We start from the raw sequence: 14,861 nt of genomic DNA, 5'->3' as shown, positions 1-14,861 counted from the left end.
CCATGCAACAAGGCTCCTGACTCCTTGCGGGAGCTCTTCTAAACGCAGTAGGTAAACAGGCACCCTGTGTCTATTTGTTCTGGCTCTTCATAAACAATGTCACTTCTTGCCAATGAAAGTGGTCCCAAGATGTCCCCCACAAATTGTCAAAGAAGATCCCTTTCTGAACCACTGGTTGTATGATGGCTTTTTCATTGCCCATTATCAATCACAAGCCCTGGAACGAAACAACTCTTGGATTTCATTTTCATCACTTTAAAAAGCATTTAAACCCATGACTCAATTCCCTTCCTTTTAAAGCATGAGGGATTTTATGACAGAGAGACTCGCATTTCAAATCCCAAAGCACCCCTCTTTTCTTTCCTTCTCCTCTTGATCAAGAGACATAGCCGCCGCAGATGAGGGGGCAGATGAGAGAGCAATGAGGCCTTGGAGCACTTCCTTACCTTCTAAGGCTGACGTTCCAGCATTTTTGTTTTCTTCAGCAAGCATGACTTCCTCTATATGGAAACAAATGGTTTAGTAAATTATCAGTAAATGCCAAATTATTTTGCGAAATGAAAATCCCTGAGGAACAGCTCTGGCTCCAGGGCAACGTGGAGAGAGAGTGGAGTTCAGAGCTGGTTGCAAGCACCAGCGTCAGAAAGACATCAAGGGTCACAGACGGAGCATCAGAACAGAAAGGAAGGTCTTTGGTGAAGGGGGCACCGGGGGTGATGGGCTAAGATTCAGCTCTTTGTCTGAAACACCAAAGAATAAACAGCTATTTAGGAGAATAAACAGCTCTGAGAGCGAGAGTTGATCTTTTTAACTAAAATCCTCCTAAATTGATAAAAACAAAAATTTCCATTTCTGTTTTCTTTTATCCAGTTTCCTTAAAGCTATCCTAGCAATAGGAGCTTCCTTAATTTTGCTTGTTTGCAGTAGCTGCCAGGTCATAACACCTCCCCCTCATTCAGAAGATGAGACCACGTTTATGGGGTCTAGCCTACTTCTTTCAGGAAGGGGTGTAGGAAGATGCTCACCGCCCCTCAAAGAGAGGAGCAGCCTTGTGGCCTTGCTTCTTCTCCCCCCACCATGTCCATCCTGCCTTGTTGAGCAGAGCCTGAGTTGAAGAGGCTTCAGCCCATCATGAAATTGTCCCTGTGACTTAATAAAATATAAATATTTGGTTTTTGTTCACCATTCAGGCACAGAGGTTCCAAAGCCCGTGGGATGTACTGTCTTTTGTATGCTAATGGGATGACTCACTGAGGGAGAGGCCTAGATAGTGTAAGGAGGGGGGACGGTCACTCAAAAAGCCCCACCACATGATTAGAAGGTTGTAGCTTTCAGTCTCATCCCCTTCCCACCTCTCAGGAGGGGAGAGGGGCTTGACACTATCAGTCACCAATGGCCGATGATCCAATCATTTCGGTCTGCATAAGGGAACCTCCATTTAAAACCCTACATGGGACTTCCCTGGTGGTACAGTGGGCAGGAATCTGCCCGCCAATGCAGGAGACACAGGTTCGATCCCTGGTCGGGGAAGATTCCACACGTCATGGAGTCACTAAAGCCCGTGTAACACAACTACTGAAGCCCGAGAGACTAGAGCCCGCGCTCCACAGCAAGGGAAGCCCCTGCGGTGAGAAGCCCACACACCACCACGAGAGCAGCCCCCACTCGCCGCAACTAGAAAAGGCCGAACACAGGAACAAAGACCGCGCACAATCAAACAAAAATAAATGAATCATTTTTAAAAATCAACCAAAAAATACCCCTACAGGTGGGGCCCAGGTTGCTGACAGGTTGGTGAGCCCATCAGGGTGCTAGGAGGGTGATGTGCCCAGATGTGCTTGTAGGCTCTGGGGTTCACCCATATCCCTATCCCCTATATCTTACCCTGTGTATCTCTTCAATTTGGCTGTTACTGACTTGCATTCTTCATAATAAACTGGTGGTAGTTTTTTCCTGAGTTCTATAAGTCATTCTAATGAATTAGCAAATCTGGAACCCTTTGAATTTGTCCTCAGCCAGGAAGAAGTATAGGTCACCTGGGGACCCTACTGTGGCTGGTGTGTGAAGGAGAGATAGGCACATGGGGTGGAGCCCTTCGCTTGTGGGGTCTGCACTCACTTTGGGTGGTGTTCAGTGTCAGAACTGAATTGAATGGCTGGATATCCCACGGGTAATAGAGAGGGAAAGAGCTGGTTGGCGTTGGGCGGGCATTATTTGGTTGCTGGCATTTGTAAAACCACCACTCAGTTCCCTGGACTCCCCTTGTGACTCCCCAGGAGCAGTCCTGTACTCCACAGAGGTGTCATCATGGGTGAGACACTATTTTCTGCCAAGACTTACTAGAGTACGCCTCACTAAAGAAGAGAAGCAAAAGGCAAAGGAGAAAGGGAAAGATATCCAATTGAATGCAGAGTTCCGGAGAATAGCAAGGAAAGATAAGGAAGCCTTCCTAAGCAAACAAGAGAAGAAATAGAGGATAACAATAGAATGGGAAAGACTAGAAATCTCTTCAAGAAAACTGGAGATACCAAGGGAACATTTCTTGCAAAGATAGGCACAATAAGGACAAAAATTGCAAGGACCTAATAAAGCAGAAGAGATTAAGAAGAGGTGGCAAGAATACACATAAAAGGTCTTAATGACCTGGATAACCACGATGGTATGGTCACTCATCTAGAGTCAAACATCCTAGAATGTGAAGTGCAGTGGAAGTGCAGGAAGCGTTACTATGAACAAAGCTAGTGGAGGTGATGGAATTCTGGCATGAGTTATTTCAAACCATAAAAGATGATGCTGTTAAAGTACTGTACTCAATATGCCAGCAAATTTGGCAAACTCAATAGCAGCCACAAGACTGGAAAAGATCAGCTTTCATTCCAATACCAAAGAAAGGGAATGTCAAAGAATGTTCAAACTACCATACAATTACACTCATTTCACATGTTAGCAAGGTAGTGCTCAAAATCGTTCAAGCTAGGCTTTAGCAGTACTTGAACTGAGAACTTCCAGATGTACATGCTGAATTTAGAAAAGGTAGAGGAACCAGAGATCAGGTTGCCAACATTCACTGGATCACAGAAAAAGGAAGGGAATTCCAGAAAAACAGCTACCTCTGCTTCACTGAATACACTAAAACCTTTCACTGTGTGGATCACAATAAACTGTGGAAAATTTTTAAAGAGAAGGTAATACCCAACCACCTTACCGTCTCCTGAGAAACCTATAGGCAGGACAAAAAGCAACAGTTAAAACTGGACATGGAACAATGAACTGGTTCAAAATTGGGAAAGCAGTACATCAAAGCTGTGTACTGTCACCCTGCTTATTTAACTTATATGCAGAGCACATCATGTGAAATGCCAGGCTGGATGAAGCACAAGCTGAAATCAAGATTGCTAGTTCAGTTCAGTTCAGTCACTCAGTTGTGTCCGACTCTTTGCGACCCCATGAATAGCAGCACGCCAGGCCTCCCTGTCTATCACCAACTCCTGGAGTTCATTCAGACTCCCGTCCATCGAGTCAGTGATGCCATCCAGCCATCTCATCCTCTGTCGTCCCCTTCTCCTCTTGCCCCCAATCCCTCCCAGCATCAAAGTCTCTTCCAATGAGTCAACTCTTCGCAAGAGGTGGCCAAAGTACTGGAGTTTCAGCTTCAGCATCATTCCCTCCAAAGAAAGATGGCTAGGAGAAATATCAATAACCTCAGATATGCAGATAACACCACTCTAATAGCAGAAAGCAAAGATAAACTAAAGAGCCTCTTGAAGAAGGTGAAAGAGGAGAGCAAAACAGCTGGCTTAAAACTCAACATTCAAAAAACTAAGATCATGGGAACTGGTCCCATCAGGATGAATAGATGGGGAAAAATGGGAAACAGTGACAGAATTTATTTTCTTGGGCTCCAAAATCACTGAAGATAGTGACTGCAGCCATGAAATTAAAAAACTCTCGTTCCTTGAAAGAAAAGCTGTGACAAACCTCAACAATGTATTAAAAAGCAGAGACATCATTTTGCCAACAAAGGTCCACATAGTTAAAGCCATGGTTTTTCCAGTAGTCATGTATGGATGTGAGAGTTGGACCATAATGAAGGCTGAGTGCAGAAGAATTGATGCTTTTGAACTGTGATACTGGAGAAGGCTCAAGAGTCCTTTGGATCAGAAGAAGACCAAACCAGTCAATCCTAAAGGAAATCAACCCTGAATATACATTGGAAGGACTAATGCTGAAGCTCCAACACTTTGGCCACCTGATGCAAAGAACTGACTCATTGGAAAAGACCCTGATGCTCGGAAAGATGGAAGGCAGGAGAAAGGGGAGATGAGATGGTTGGATGGTATCACTGACTCAATGGACATGAATTTGAGCAAACTCCGGGGGATAATGGAGGACAGCAAAGCCTGCTGTGCTGCAGTCCATGGGGTCGCAAAGAGTCGGGCACGACTTAGCGACTGAACAACAAGAACAACATCCCTCAAATGTATCAACGAAACAGACCTTCTGTCGCACATATAGTGGGATTCTGAGCCCTCTATTGAGAGTGGTGTGGATGAGTTTTGATCCCCACTTCTGTCTCAGCCATAAGCGAGGGGACCTGGAAGTGCCAGCAATCATTCCCTAAGATCCCAGCTGCTGGGGATAAGCCTGCAGCAGTTCTATTAAGCAATGGTTTAATTTAAGCACTTCTAACAAGTACAAAGACAAGCATAAAAGGGTAAAGTTATTACCATAATTCCACCTGCATATAAAACTAAGAGTATGTAATGTATTTCCCAGGGAGGGGAACATGTTGAGGCTCGGAATGTACCATGCAGGATGGCCATTATAAAGTCATAACATTTAGTTTTCTTTTTTAAGTACAGCCCTCTGGCAAAACTAAGTTAACAGGCTAAGTGTTATTGGTGGGATGCTCCTTGATGTGCACATAGAAGGTTTGAAGGTCACTGACAGCACTGGCTTTTGGAGGCCATCCTTTTAAAATTAGGTACTTGTTAAATACCTCTTAGCCACGTGAATGACCTCAGCCAGAGAGTCTTTTTCACTCTGCGCAGTGTCTGGGGCTTTGGGGTGGGCAGATTCGAGGATCCCTGAGGCAGGAGGAGGGTGGATGGTGCCGTTGAGTACCTCTGGGGAGCGCTCGAGGGCTCCTGATGGGCTGGCACCACCCCCTCCCCCAATGTCTTTTGCCAAGTTCCCTTTGGAACTTGCAAGTGTCTTTCCAGGGAAACGTAACCCATATGTCTCTGAATCACTCACGCTCCATTTGTAAAGGGAAGGGCCAGGAAGCACAATTTGACGTCGCAGTGCGTCTTTTTTTCTTAGAAGGAGAAGAGAGCAGGCTTTGCCAACTGGAAGAAAGTAGGAGCCTTGGAATTCTGCATTATTTTGAAAAGCAGAGCCGCAAAGAGCAACATCCTGAGCCCCCTGACCCTGAAGGGGGCCGTGGGCAGGGCGTGGAGGGTTCTCTTTGGAGTTTGCTGCCAGCCTGCTCACTAGGGTGGTCTGTCAGATGGCTGCCTTGCCCAGGAAGCCAAGGGCAGTTGGGAGCTTTAAGCTGCCAGGCTGGCCTGGAGGCAAATCTGTTGAGTTGCTGTTCCAAGAAGAGGGAGGGAAGATTCAAGTCCATGTCCACACAAGAGTCTCAGAGGAGCAAGGATGAAATGGGAATACAATCACCACTCCATGGCTCTTGCTTCCAGAAGCAGCAAAGAAATGCAGATAGTCCCGGATGAGGAGTGGCTTTTACTTGGCTTTGGCATGGCACCTCGCATCATACCTGCTCTGTCACCAGCTAGATGATCAAATGTCGACTCCTGAGCTGAGACAGCCTGCATGTGTTGTGGTCAGAATAGGAGTCATAGCATCCATCATTCCAAAGCTTAGAGAAGAAGGGTCAGGCCACTAAGTACCCCATCCTATTCCAAATTCTTCCCCGAGAGATCTCTTTGTGCTCTGCTTTTCTACCAGGAGCAGAGCAAAGATGCTGACTGTCATGCTTTTATTTTTTATTAAAAAAAATGTACTCTTTGTTCAGTAAGAAAATGAAGACATATAACACCAGTGCAATACAACCTTTAAAATAACAAGGAAAGCAAATGTATCCTCTTCACTGACAGATATGGGGTGATCGACGCCCCTCATAAACAGCAGAGCCACCGTCACTCTTGAGTTTGGAGGCTCTCTGTGGGTTCGTAAAATCAGGATAAACCTGGACCTTTCCTCAGGGCTGGGCAACAATTATTCCCGAGGCTGAGCCATGAGTGAGGAGCTGATGACAGCAAGGAACAGGGAAAACCAGTTCTCAGCACCGTCTCTTAGCGGGCCTACAGCAGTAGTCTCACTATCGGTCTCCCTGCTCAGGCCCGGGTCTTCCTACCGTCTGTTCTCAACGCAGCAACCAAGTGCTTCTTAAACAGAGCATGTCCCTTCTCTGCTCATGACCCACCGTGGTTCTCACTTGACTCGCAGGAAAGCCCTGAACTTTCTTTACAAGGGCCAGTAAAGGTCCTATAGGCTCTGCCGCCAGCTCCCACCACGAGAATGCCTTCATCCCAGCTCCCGCCCTCCCCTGCTCACACCTCAGGCAGTTCCTGGAGCCCTCTGGGTCTCCTCCCACATTAGGGCCAGGACACTGGGGTATGCTTCCTTCAGAGCTCCCTGTGGCTCACCCTCTCATCTCCTTCACATCTCTCCCCAAATAGGTCTACCCTGACTCTCCAGCTAAAACTACAACTCACCCTAAACCCCTAACCCTACCTTGATCTGTTTTCATTGTCCTTGAAAGTGGACACTTTTGTCACTCAGTGGTATCCAACTCTTGTGACCCCATGGACTGTATGTAGCTGCCAGGTTCCTCTATTCAGGGGATTTCCCAGTCAAGGAGACTGGAGTGGGTAGCCATTTCCTTCTTCAGGGGATCTTCCCAGCTGAGGGACTGAACCCAGGTCTCCTGCATTGCTGGTGGATTCTTTACCATCTAAGCCACCAGGAAAGCACTTCATTGTACTTATTACCCTATGAAAAATTACTCCTTATTTTGTTCGTCACTGCCTTCCCAGCTATAGGGTAATTGAGCCCCACAAGAGTAGAGCTCTGGCTCACTGTTGTATCACAAATGCCTAGAACAGGATGCTCTCAATAAATATCTGTGGATGGAACAGACTATTGTTAGTAGTAACAGTAGTAGTGTGAAATGGCATCAGCCCAGACTTAGCTCTTGCACTTGGTTATGTGAACTTTTACTCAGTTCACCTTGCTAAAATGTCTGCCTCCTGAAAGATGTTTGGTAGAAGAACAGGGACAGATCCCAAGGGAGAAAATGGGACCAGTTGGGAACCCCCAAAGCCAACGAGTCATTTCCAGCTTCTCTCCGCTCTGGTCTAGACTGGCCCTTTGAGCAGAAGTACTGGGAATGGGTACTGGGTAGGTTCCAGATGTCTGTGCAGCCCATCACCAACCTCCTCCAGCCCCCAGGTCTTACCTGCTTTGTCTATCCAGGCGCGGTACCCGTTCAGCTCACGCTCGATCTGCTGCTGGCGCCGCAGTTTCATGAAGGCTCTCCGGTTCTCCACTCTCTCTCTCTCTTTGGCAAATTCCCTGTGGACAGAGTGGGTAAGATTCACTAGGTTTGGGCAGTGCCATGGTCAAAAGAGAGAGTGAAGCAAGCAGGAGCGCAAGTGTTTGAGCAGGCACCGTGTAGACCCCATTCCCTTTGTCCCCGCCTGCAACTATGATCTTGAAATGTTGCACAGAAATGAACTTCGTTCAGCCTCTTGCAGGAAGTCTTCTTGGATCAGTTTCATTTCAGTCAGCACTAAAACTTTCTGCTTGCTCTGTTTTTTTCTTTTTTTTCCCCCCAGTATAAATTATCTTCTTGAAATAAAATGCAATAAAGCTAGAAATCAATAACAAAAAAACAGCTAGAAAACACTCATATACTTGGAACTGAATGAATACACCATTAAGAAATCCATCAAAGAAAAAAATTAAATAGAAATTAGAAAATAACAATCATACATATAAAACGTGTACTATGAGTATATCAGGTTCTTGGAAAGAAACTTATACTAGAATATTATTTTAAAAAGCTGAAATTAATAACATTTGTATTAATTTCCTTTTTTGTACTTATAAAGGTGAGATTTTTTTTCTTTAATTTTACTGGAGTATGGTTGCTTTACAATATTTTTGCTATATAGCAAAGTGCCTGATCTCATCTGCTTGCTCTGTTCTGAAAGCTACTGACTTAGTAATGGGACGAGCTAGGTTCCAGAATGCTATATATTACGTGGCTCTGGCTACAACAGAAACTCAACCCTCTGAGGGGTCAAACTATCCTTTATGCTTTTAATAACAACAGTGACTACTGTCTATTGATTGATGATTATGTGCCAGCCCTATATGAAGTTTTTCATATCCATTAATTCATTTGATCTTCACAATCACCCTATGATGTAAGCACTATTAAAACCCTATTTAACAGATAGGGAAACCAAGGCTTAGGGGAGGGCAGTCCCTTGTCACTTACTGGGATCTGAACTCTACCCATCAAGCTGGTGGCCTGACCCACTGAGCGTGGTGCTTGGTATGCGCTGCCACTGAAGACCACGACACTGATGCCCTGAAGGGTTGAAATGCTGTTTGAAGATGGCTGGTCAAGGTTGGATAAGAAAGAAAAGGACACAGGAAGGGCACACGGCTCCAGAAGAAAGTGGGAGGGTGGGGTGGGGTGGAGGGGAAAACAAGACAGGGGGATAAAATCAGCATGAGGGTCAGACGGAAGACACAGCCTGTAACAGGGCACAGAGCCACTGCGGCAAAAGACGATTAAAACAAAGCCACCCACTAAAGCCCCGTGGGAAAAAGAAGAGAGTAGAGGAATGAGGACTCCCTGGCAGAGAGGAAGATGGTGAGATTCGACGAGCGAGCAAATGGGGATCAAGAAATATTCACTGGCTAGTAGGCCCCTCCGGACATTTGCACCAATGCCCTTCTTATCAAACACCCTTCCAGCCAGAACACCTCTTGCTAGCGCAGTGCCTCCCAGCCACGGCTCATGCATTCTCCTACTTCCCTGAAAGCTGTTCCACTTATTCTTGGGCTCTCCATCAACAAAGAGCAGTAACCTGAAGGTAACAGAGTCCAGCACCCACTGAGGGTCCTGCTATCTACTCCCTCATGTCCAGGGAGGAGGAGGGGAACCAGGGGCTAAGGGACATGCCCCATTCCCAGTGCAAGAGAGGGAGGGGTGCCAATCTACCATGAGGCAGGGGGATATCTGGCCCCTCCTTCCAAAACAGAGGGGATTCCTTGGGCACAGGCACCTTACAGAGGTCACAATCAGGGTAAAGGCACCAGGACAAGGCAAACTGGAAGAAATTCTCTTGGACTTGGTGTCAGGTTCAGTGGGTTCTACTAAGGGTGTCTTGGGGGAAGGAAGAGTTGACTAGGAACAGTGAGAGTCAGACTTCTCTGATGGTTCAGACAGTAAAGCATCTGCCTACAATGCAGGAGACCTGGGTTTGATCCCTGGGTCAGGAAGATCCTCTGGAGGAGGAAATGGCAACCCACTCCAGTACTCTTGCCTGGAATATCCCATGGACGGAGGAGAGTGGTACACTATAGCCCATGGGGTCGCAAAGAGTAGGACATGACTGAGAGACTTCACTTTCTTTTACACTTTCAGTGAGAGTCAGGGTAACAGAATTTAAGCCCTGGAGCACCTCTTTTTTCCACCTTGTCTTCTGGATTTCAGCAGGTAAGAAAGTAACAAGGAGCTATCTTGGTTCATGGTATTACCATCTACCAAAGCTCTTACCTTTGGTTCTTCGTCTTCCTATCCCTGTCATTGTTCTGTCAGTTCTGTCTTCAAAATGGCACTTGGATCCACCCTCCCTCTTCATTCTTACTGCCTTGGTCTAGGACCTCACCTTTTCCTGCCTGGACTACTGAAATAGCATGTACCTGGTCTCTTGGCCACCTGCCTCTTCTTGCTTCATTTCATCTATTTCACAGGAATTAGAATTATCTTTTTAAGATATGCACTGAATCTTACCATGTCCAAACCTAACATAACAACCACACTGAGTGACGCTGGTGGAGCACTTTCTAATTTCCAAGTACCTTCATCCATTTCGTACATTTAATCTTTGCAACCAAAATGAGAAGGCAGCAAAACAGATATTTTCAGCCTCAACTTAAACCACTCATTCAAGTTTAACTAAGAGATGGAGCCAGGTTTGGAACCCTAGGCCTCTCTGCTCTAAGAGCCCAGCTTCCCCACATATCTGCCTAGCCCAGTGGCATATTTATAGGCAGCTTTCTACCTTTTCATATGTGTGTGCCTTCATTTTTCAACTATGCTCTAAGGGAATCCAGGAGGGTTTAGCAGGATGCACTATTTTGAACAAGACCTTGAAACAGGAGAATTTAAGCACACTACGGGGCTTTCCAGGTGCCTCAGTGGTAAAGAGTCTGCCTGCCAATGCAGGAGACATGGCTTCAGTCCCTGGGTCAGGAAGATCCCCTGGAGGAGGCAATGGCAACCCACTCCAGTATTCCTGCCTGGAGAATCCCATGGACCGAGGAGCCTGATGGGCTACAGTTCACAGGGTCACAAAGAGTCGGACACAACTGAGCACACACATACATAAGTGAGCTATGAGCAGAGAAACACGATAATCCTTTAGCATCTGCCTTATTACCAACATCTCCATTTTCCAGCTCAGAAAACTGAATCTAACGGGAGTTAAGTGGTCATTTGAAAGGGCAAGTGTCCTAAGACACAGTGCCACTAAGAGGAACCATGACCCTCAGATCCTATAAATTCCCTCTTCTATCTTCTCTTCCTTCACACCTCTCCTCCACCAGCTGCTAAATACCTAACAGACCTTTCAAAGTCCTTCATGGTTAGATCTGGACCTTTCTTTCAAACCTCACTTCCCATCAATCCGATCTACCTCGTGCCTACCTACAGCCCCACTCTAGCCAAGCTCCAGCCACAGCACACTTCCCACGGTTCCCGAACAAGCAGTGAGGGATCTAAAGGTTTAATTATACTGGCCTGGAACCCAGACTTACCTGCCTGAGTCTGTTAAAATCCTTCAAGGCCAGGTTGAAACGTCACCTCTAATGTTTAGCTTGCCGCTCTCCCTTGCCCCAAGTCTTCTGACCTCTGCTATACCTTCTCTTTGTCTCTTCAAAGCTCGTCTTACAGCCAGACGTCTATGGCGGTGAGCTATACGTGTGACCGTCTCTCTCCCTCTCTGTGAGCTTTTTGTGGAAACATTCTGTCTTACTCAACTTTGCATCCTCCAAGACTAGACTAGGCCTGGTGTGTGGTACTTATTTAATAGATTTTTTTTTTAATTACAATATCTAGGCTAACTTGAAAACCATACTGATAGATCTGCCCTGAATTCCAAAGGCTTAAATGAAGGGACGCAGCATCTCTGCGTGGACCCAAGCAGAGCCAGGTGAACTAACAAGAACAGAGCAGTCGCCAGGTAACTCCTGGACACGGCCACCCCTATGTTTCTTTGTTTGGCTCCACTGAAATCTCCGTAGCATTAGTCTAGGCAGTGTGCAGCGTGTCACCTCTACCCAATCCCCAGAATGACCACGTGGCTTCATTTCCGGTAGGAGAGGCAAGTCATCCCGGCCTCATCTCTCTTTATCTTTGGAAGTTTCCTGGCTCCAGTCTCACCAGCTGGTTTCCCTGCTCTCCTCTGCCACTGCAGGCCCCCGTTTCCTCCCACCCTCCCACCTGGCATCCTACAGGCCCAGAGCCCAACAAATCTGGCTTGGACTTTTTAAGAAGCCTCTTGGCTAAAAGAAACAGAGTGTGCACCAACAGGGAAACTTTCTAAGCAGCTTTCTGCACGTCAGTGGAGGGGAAGAAGGGCTGTGTTTGGAGGCCTTCTGTATTATGTTGATCAATCGGCTTGTTTTGTGTTTCAGTTGGGAGCCCAGGGCACAAAGTGTGGCACCATATCGTTCATGACACTTCCCACCTCTCCCTTGCTGTCACAGTGTTTGTGCCAAGGCTTCTCTCTCTGACAGGTCTGAAGGTTCCATGAGGCCAAGTAGAGTCAGAGTCACACCACATTCGGACAAGGACCTGGGAAGTTTAACCCACAGCCAAATATTATAGCAGATACTACATACTACAAAAATAAAGTATTAAGGACAGCTAATGTTCATAAGCCACATTTGTAAAAGTCTCATTTTCTAAATCACTTTCATGTAAATGATTTCATGTAGATGTACGGAAACCCTGGGAGAATCAGAAAGGTTACTCGCTCAAAATGACCAAGTTAGCAGGAGACAGAGCCGGAATTTAAATGAATGTCTTTTGATTCCAGATCAAGTGCTGTCTCTACAAGGCCTGAGCGGTCTTCCCTGTGTCTAGCAGTCACATTTAAAACCCACAAAAGGGATTTATTCTTCAGCCAGAGGTTGAGGAAAATAAAGACATAGAAACAAAATTTTGTGTTTTTTTGAAAAGGACTATCTTTTAAATTGAGAGAGCAGCATATAATCCATTGTTCTGCATTGGGTTAATAAGGACTTCTTATAAAACTTGTAGCATTAGTCAAGTTAGTGAGGTACTGCTTGAATTTGTGTATCCTACTCACCATTTATATGTATATTGCATTCTGGAGAAAGCAGGGACAAACAGGATTTAGCTCCATTACCTGCCCCAAATAAGTGATTATTCTAACCTTAGATACAACACGCTTGCCAATCTCATGAGCATATATGTAGCCAGACTGAGGAGAGGGACGTGTGTTCCTCCTTCTGGTCCCTCTCTTCCCCTGAGGACCTGAATACTCTCTCCTCTTCATAGAGGATTATCCTGGAGTTATTTCGATGACGATGCTTTTGCAAAGATAAAACATATGGCCGTTACCTTATTTAGCCATCCACTGCCAAACTTCTTAATGAAACGTGCCTCAAGGAATGGCCCTGTGAATATCTTATCCAGTTTCTTTGGATTAAGCCACAGGAAGTTCCAAAGGAGAAAATCTGACACGAGAAGAGTGTTCATGTCCCCTAAGTCCACCTAGCATTAACCTACGGCTCAAGGAAAGAGGATGGGTAATCCGCTCCTTTTCATTTGCTCCATCCAGTGTTTCTACACCCTAGATGTAGCCGAATTCAGACTGGGATGCATCTAGACTTCAGAATTTCAAACCAGGCAAACAAAAATAAACCCCCACGTGATGCAGCATAAATACAACCAAGTCTACTCTTGCAGGGAGGTGCTCCAGTAACCACTGGTGCTGAAAAAACTGAGTAGTAAAGCTCTCTGCCTCAGCTTCCTCTCCAGACAAGGCTGACGTTAGAAAACCACAAAATAAGCTCTGCTCATAACCAGAGTAGGAATGAATCTGTTTTAGTCTGAGAGTCCTGAATGGATTCTTGCAAGAGATTGTAAAATGATAAAAAGTCAATGAGATGGCAAGCTACGGAATGAAAAGGCAACCTATGGAAACGAAGAAAACGTGCAACCCATATATCTGATAAGGGGTTAATAGTCAAAATACATCAAGAACTTACGTAATTCAATAGCATAACAAAAACAAACCCATTATAAAACACGCAGGGGAACTAAATAGACATTTTTTTCCAAGGAAGACATGCAAATGACCAACAGGTACATGAAAAAGTACTCAAATTACTAATCATTGGGGAAATGCAAATCAAAACTACACATGTTACAAAAGTTCTTACCAAAAAGACGAGAGACAACTATTGGGGAGAATGTGGAGAAAATGGGACCCTTTTGCACTATTGGCCTGAATATAAATTCCTGCAGCCAGTATGGAAAACAGCATGAGGGTTGCTCAAAATATTGAAAATAGAATTACCATATGGTTTAGCAATCCCACTTCTTGGTATATATATTCAAAGGAATTGAAATTACTATCTCAAAGAGATTCTGTAGCCCCATGTTCATTGCAGCATTATTTATAATAGCCAGAACAGGGAAACAATCTAAATCTCCATCTATGTGCATGTACACACGTAGACACACAACAGGATATTATGCAGCCATAATAAAGAAGGAAATCCTGCCATTTGGGACAATATAGATAGACCTTGAAGGCATTACGCTAAGTAAAATATGTCAGACAGAGAAAGCCAAGTACTGTAGGATCTCATTTATGTGTGTAACTTAAAAAAAACTGAACTCAGAAAGAATATTTTGGTTGCCAGAGGTGGGGGTAGGGGCTGGGGGAAATGGGTGAAGGTGGTCAATAGGTACCCATTTCCAGTTACAAGATAAACAAGTTCTGAGGATGTGGCACACAGCATAGAGACAATAGTTAACAGTATTGTGCACGTTTCAAAGTTGCTGAGAGAGTAAATCTTGAAAGTTCTCATCATAAGAGAAAAATGTAACCATGTGATGCGATGGACGTTAACTAAACCTATTGTGGTGATCATTTTACAATACTCACAAATACTGAATCACTTTATATATCTTAAATAAATGCAGTGTTATATGTCAGTTATATCACAATAAAACCAGTGGGGGGGATAACCTATCACATTTCATTGGAATGCTTCTTAACCAATTCTGTTACTCATAATGTTTGGTTGTCTTTTTCCCCCTGGGAAGATAACCTACAGTTACCACACAGAAGGATGATGATGAGAAGAGGAGCACAGATGAGCCTCTCTTCTGGTTGTCTCATGTGCTTGCAAGGTTTAGCTTTCTAAACTTCAGCTACTGGAACTAGGGAGGAGGCCGATCTCACCATACTGCATGGTTAAGTACACTTTTCTTCTTACATTCAAGTTAGTAACTTTACACTTGTGACTGCTTTTGTTTTTTAGCAGTTTATATGAGAGGC

General features: G+C 45.1%; 1 protein-coding gene across 1 annotated transcript in view; it reads right to left on the bottom strand.

Annotated features, from left to right (window-relative positions):
- Positions 1–14,861, bottom strand: part of CACNA1E (calcium voltage-gated channel subunit alpha1 E) — a 332,597-nt gene that overhangs the window by 87,062 nt on the left and 230,674 nt on the right. Inside the window, exons 8-9 of the mRNA XM_052653512.1 lie at positions 7,481–7,596; positions 447–500 (exon numbers count right to left, since the gene is read on the bottom strand). Coding sequence (XP_052509472.1) covers positions 447–500; positions 7,481–7,596 — 170 coding nt within the window. The remainder of the gene's footprint in view (positions 1–446; positions 501–7,480; positions 7,597–14,861) is intronic.

The sequence above is a fragment of the Budorcas taxicolor genome, chromosome 16 (assembly GCF_023091745.1).
Source record: "Budorcas taxicolor isolate Tak-1 chromosome 16, Takin1.1, whole genome shotgun sequence".
In the NCBI taxonomy this organism is placed as follows: domain Eukaryota; kingdom Metazoa; phylum Chordata; class Mammalia; order Artiodactyla; family Bovidae; genus Budorcas; species Budorcas taxicolor.
Note: the sequence above shows the minus strand (reverse complement) of the source record. Positions and strands in the feature narration are given on the sequence as shown.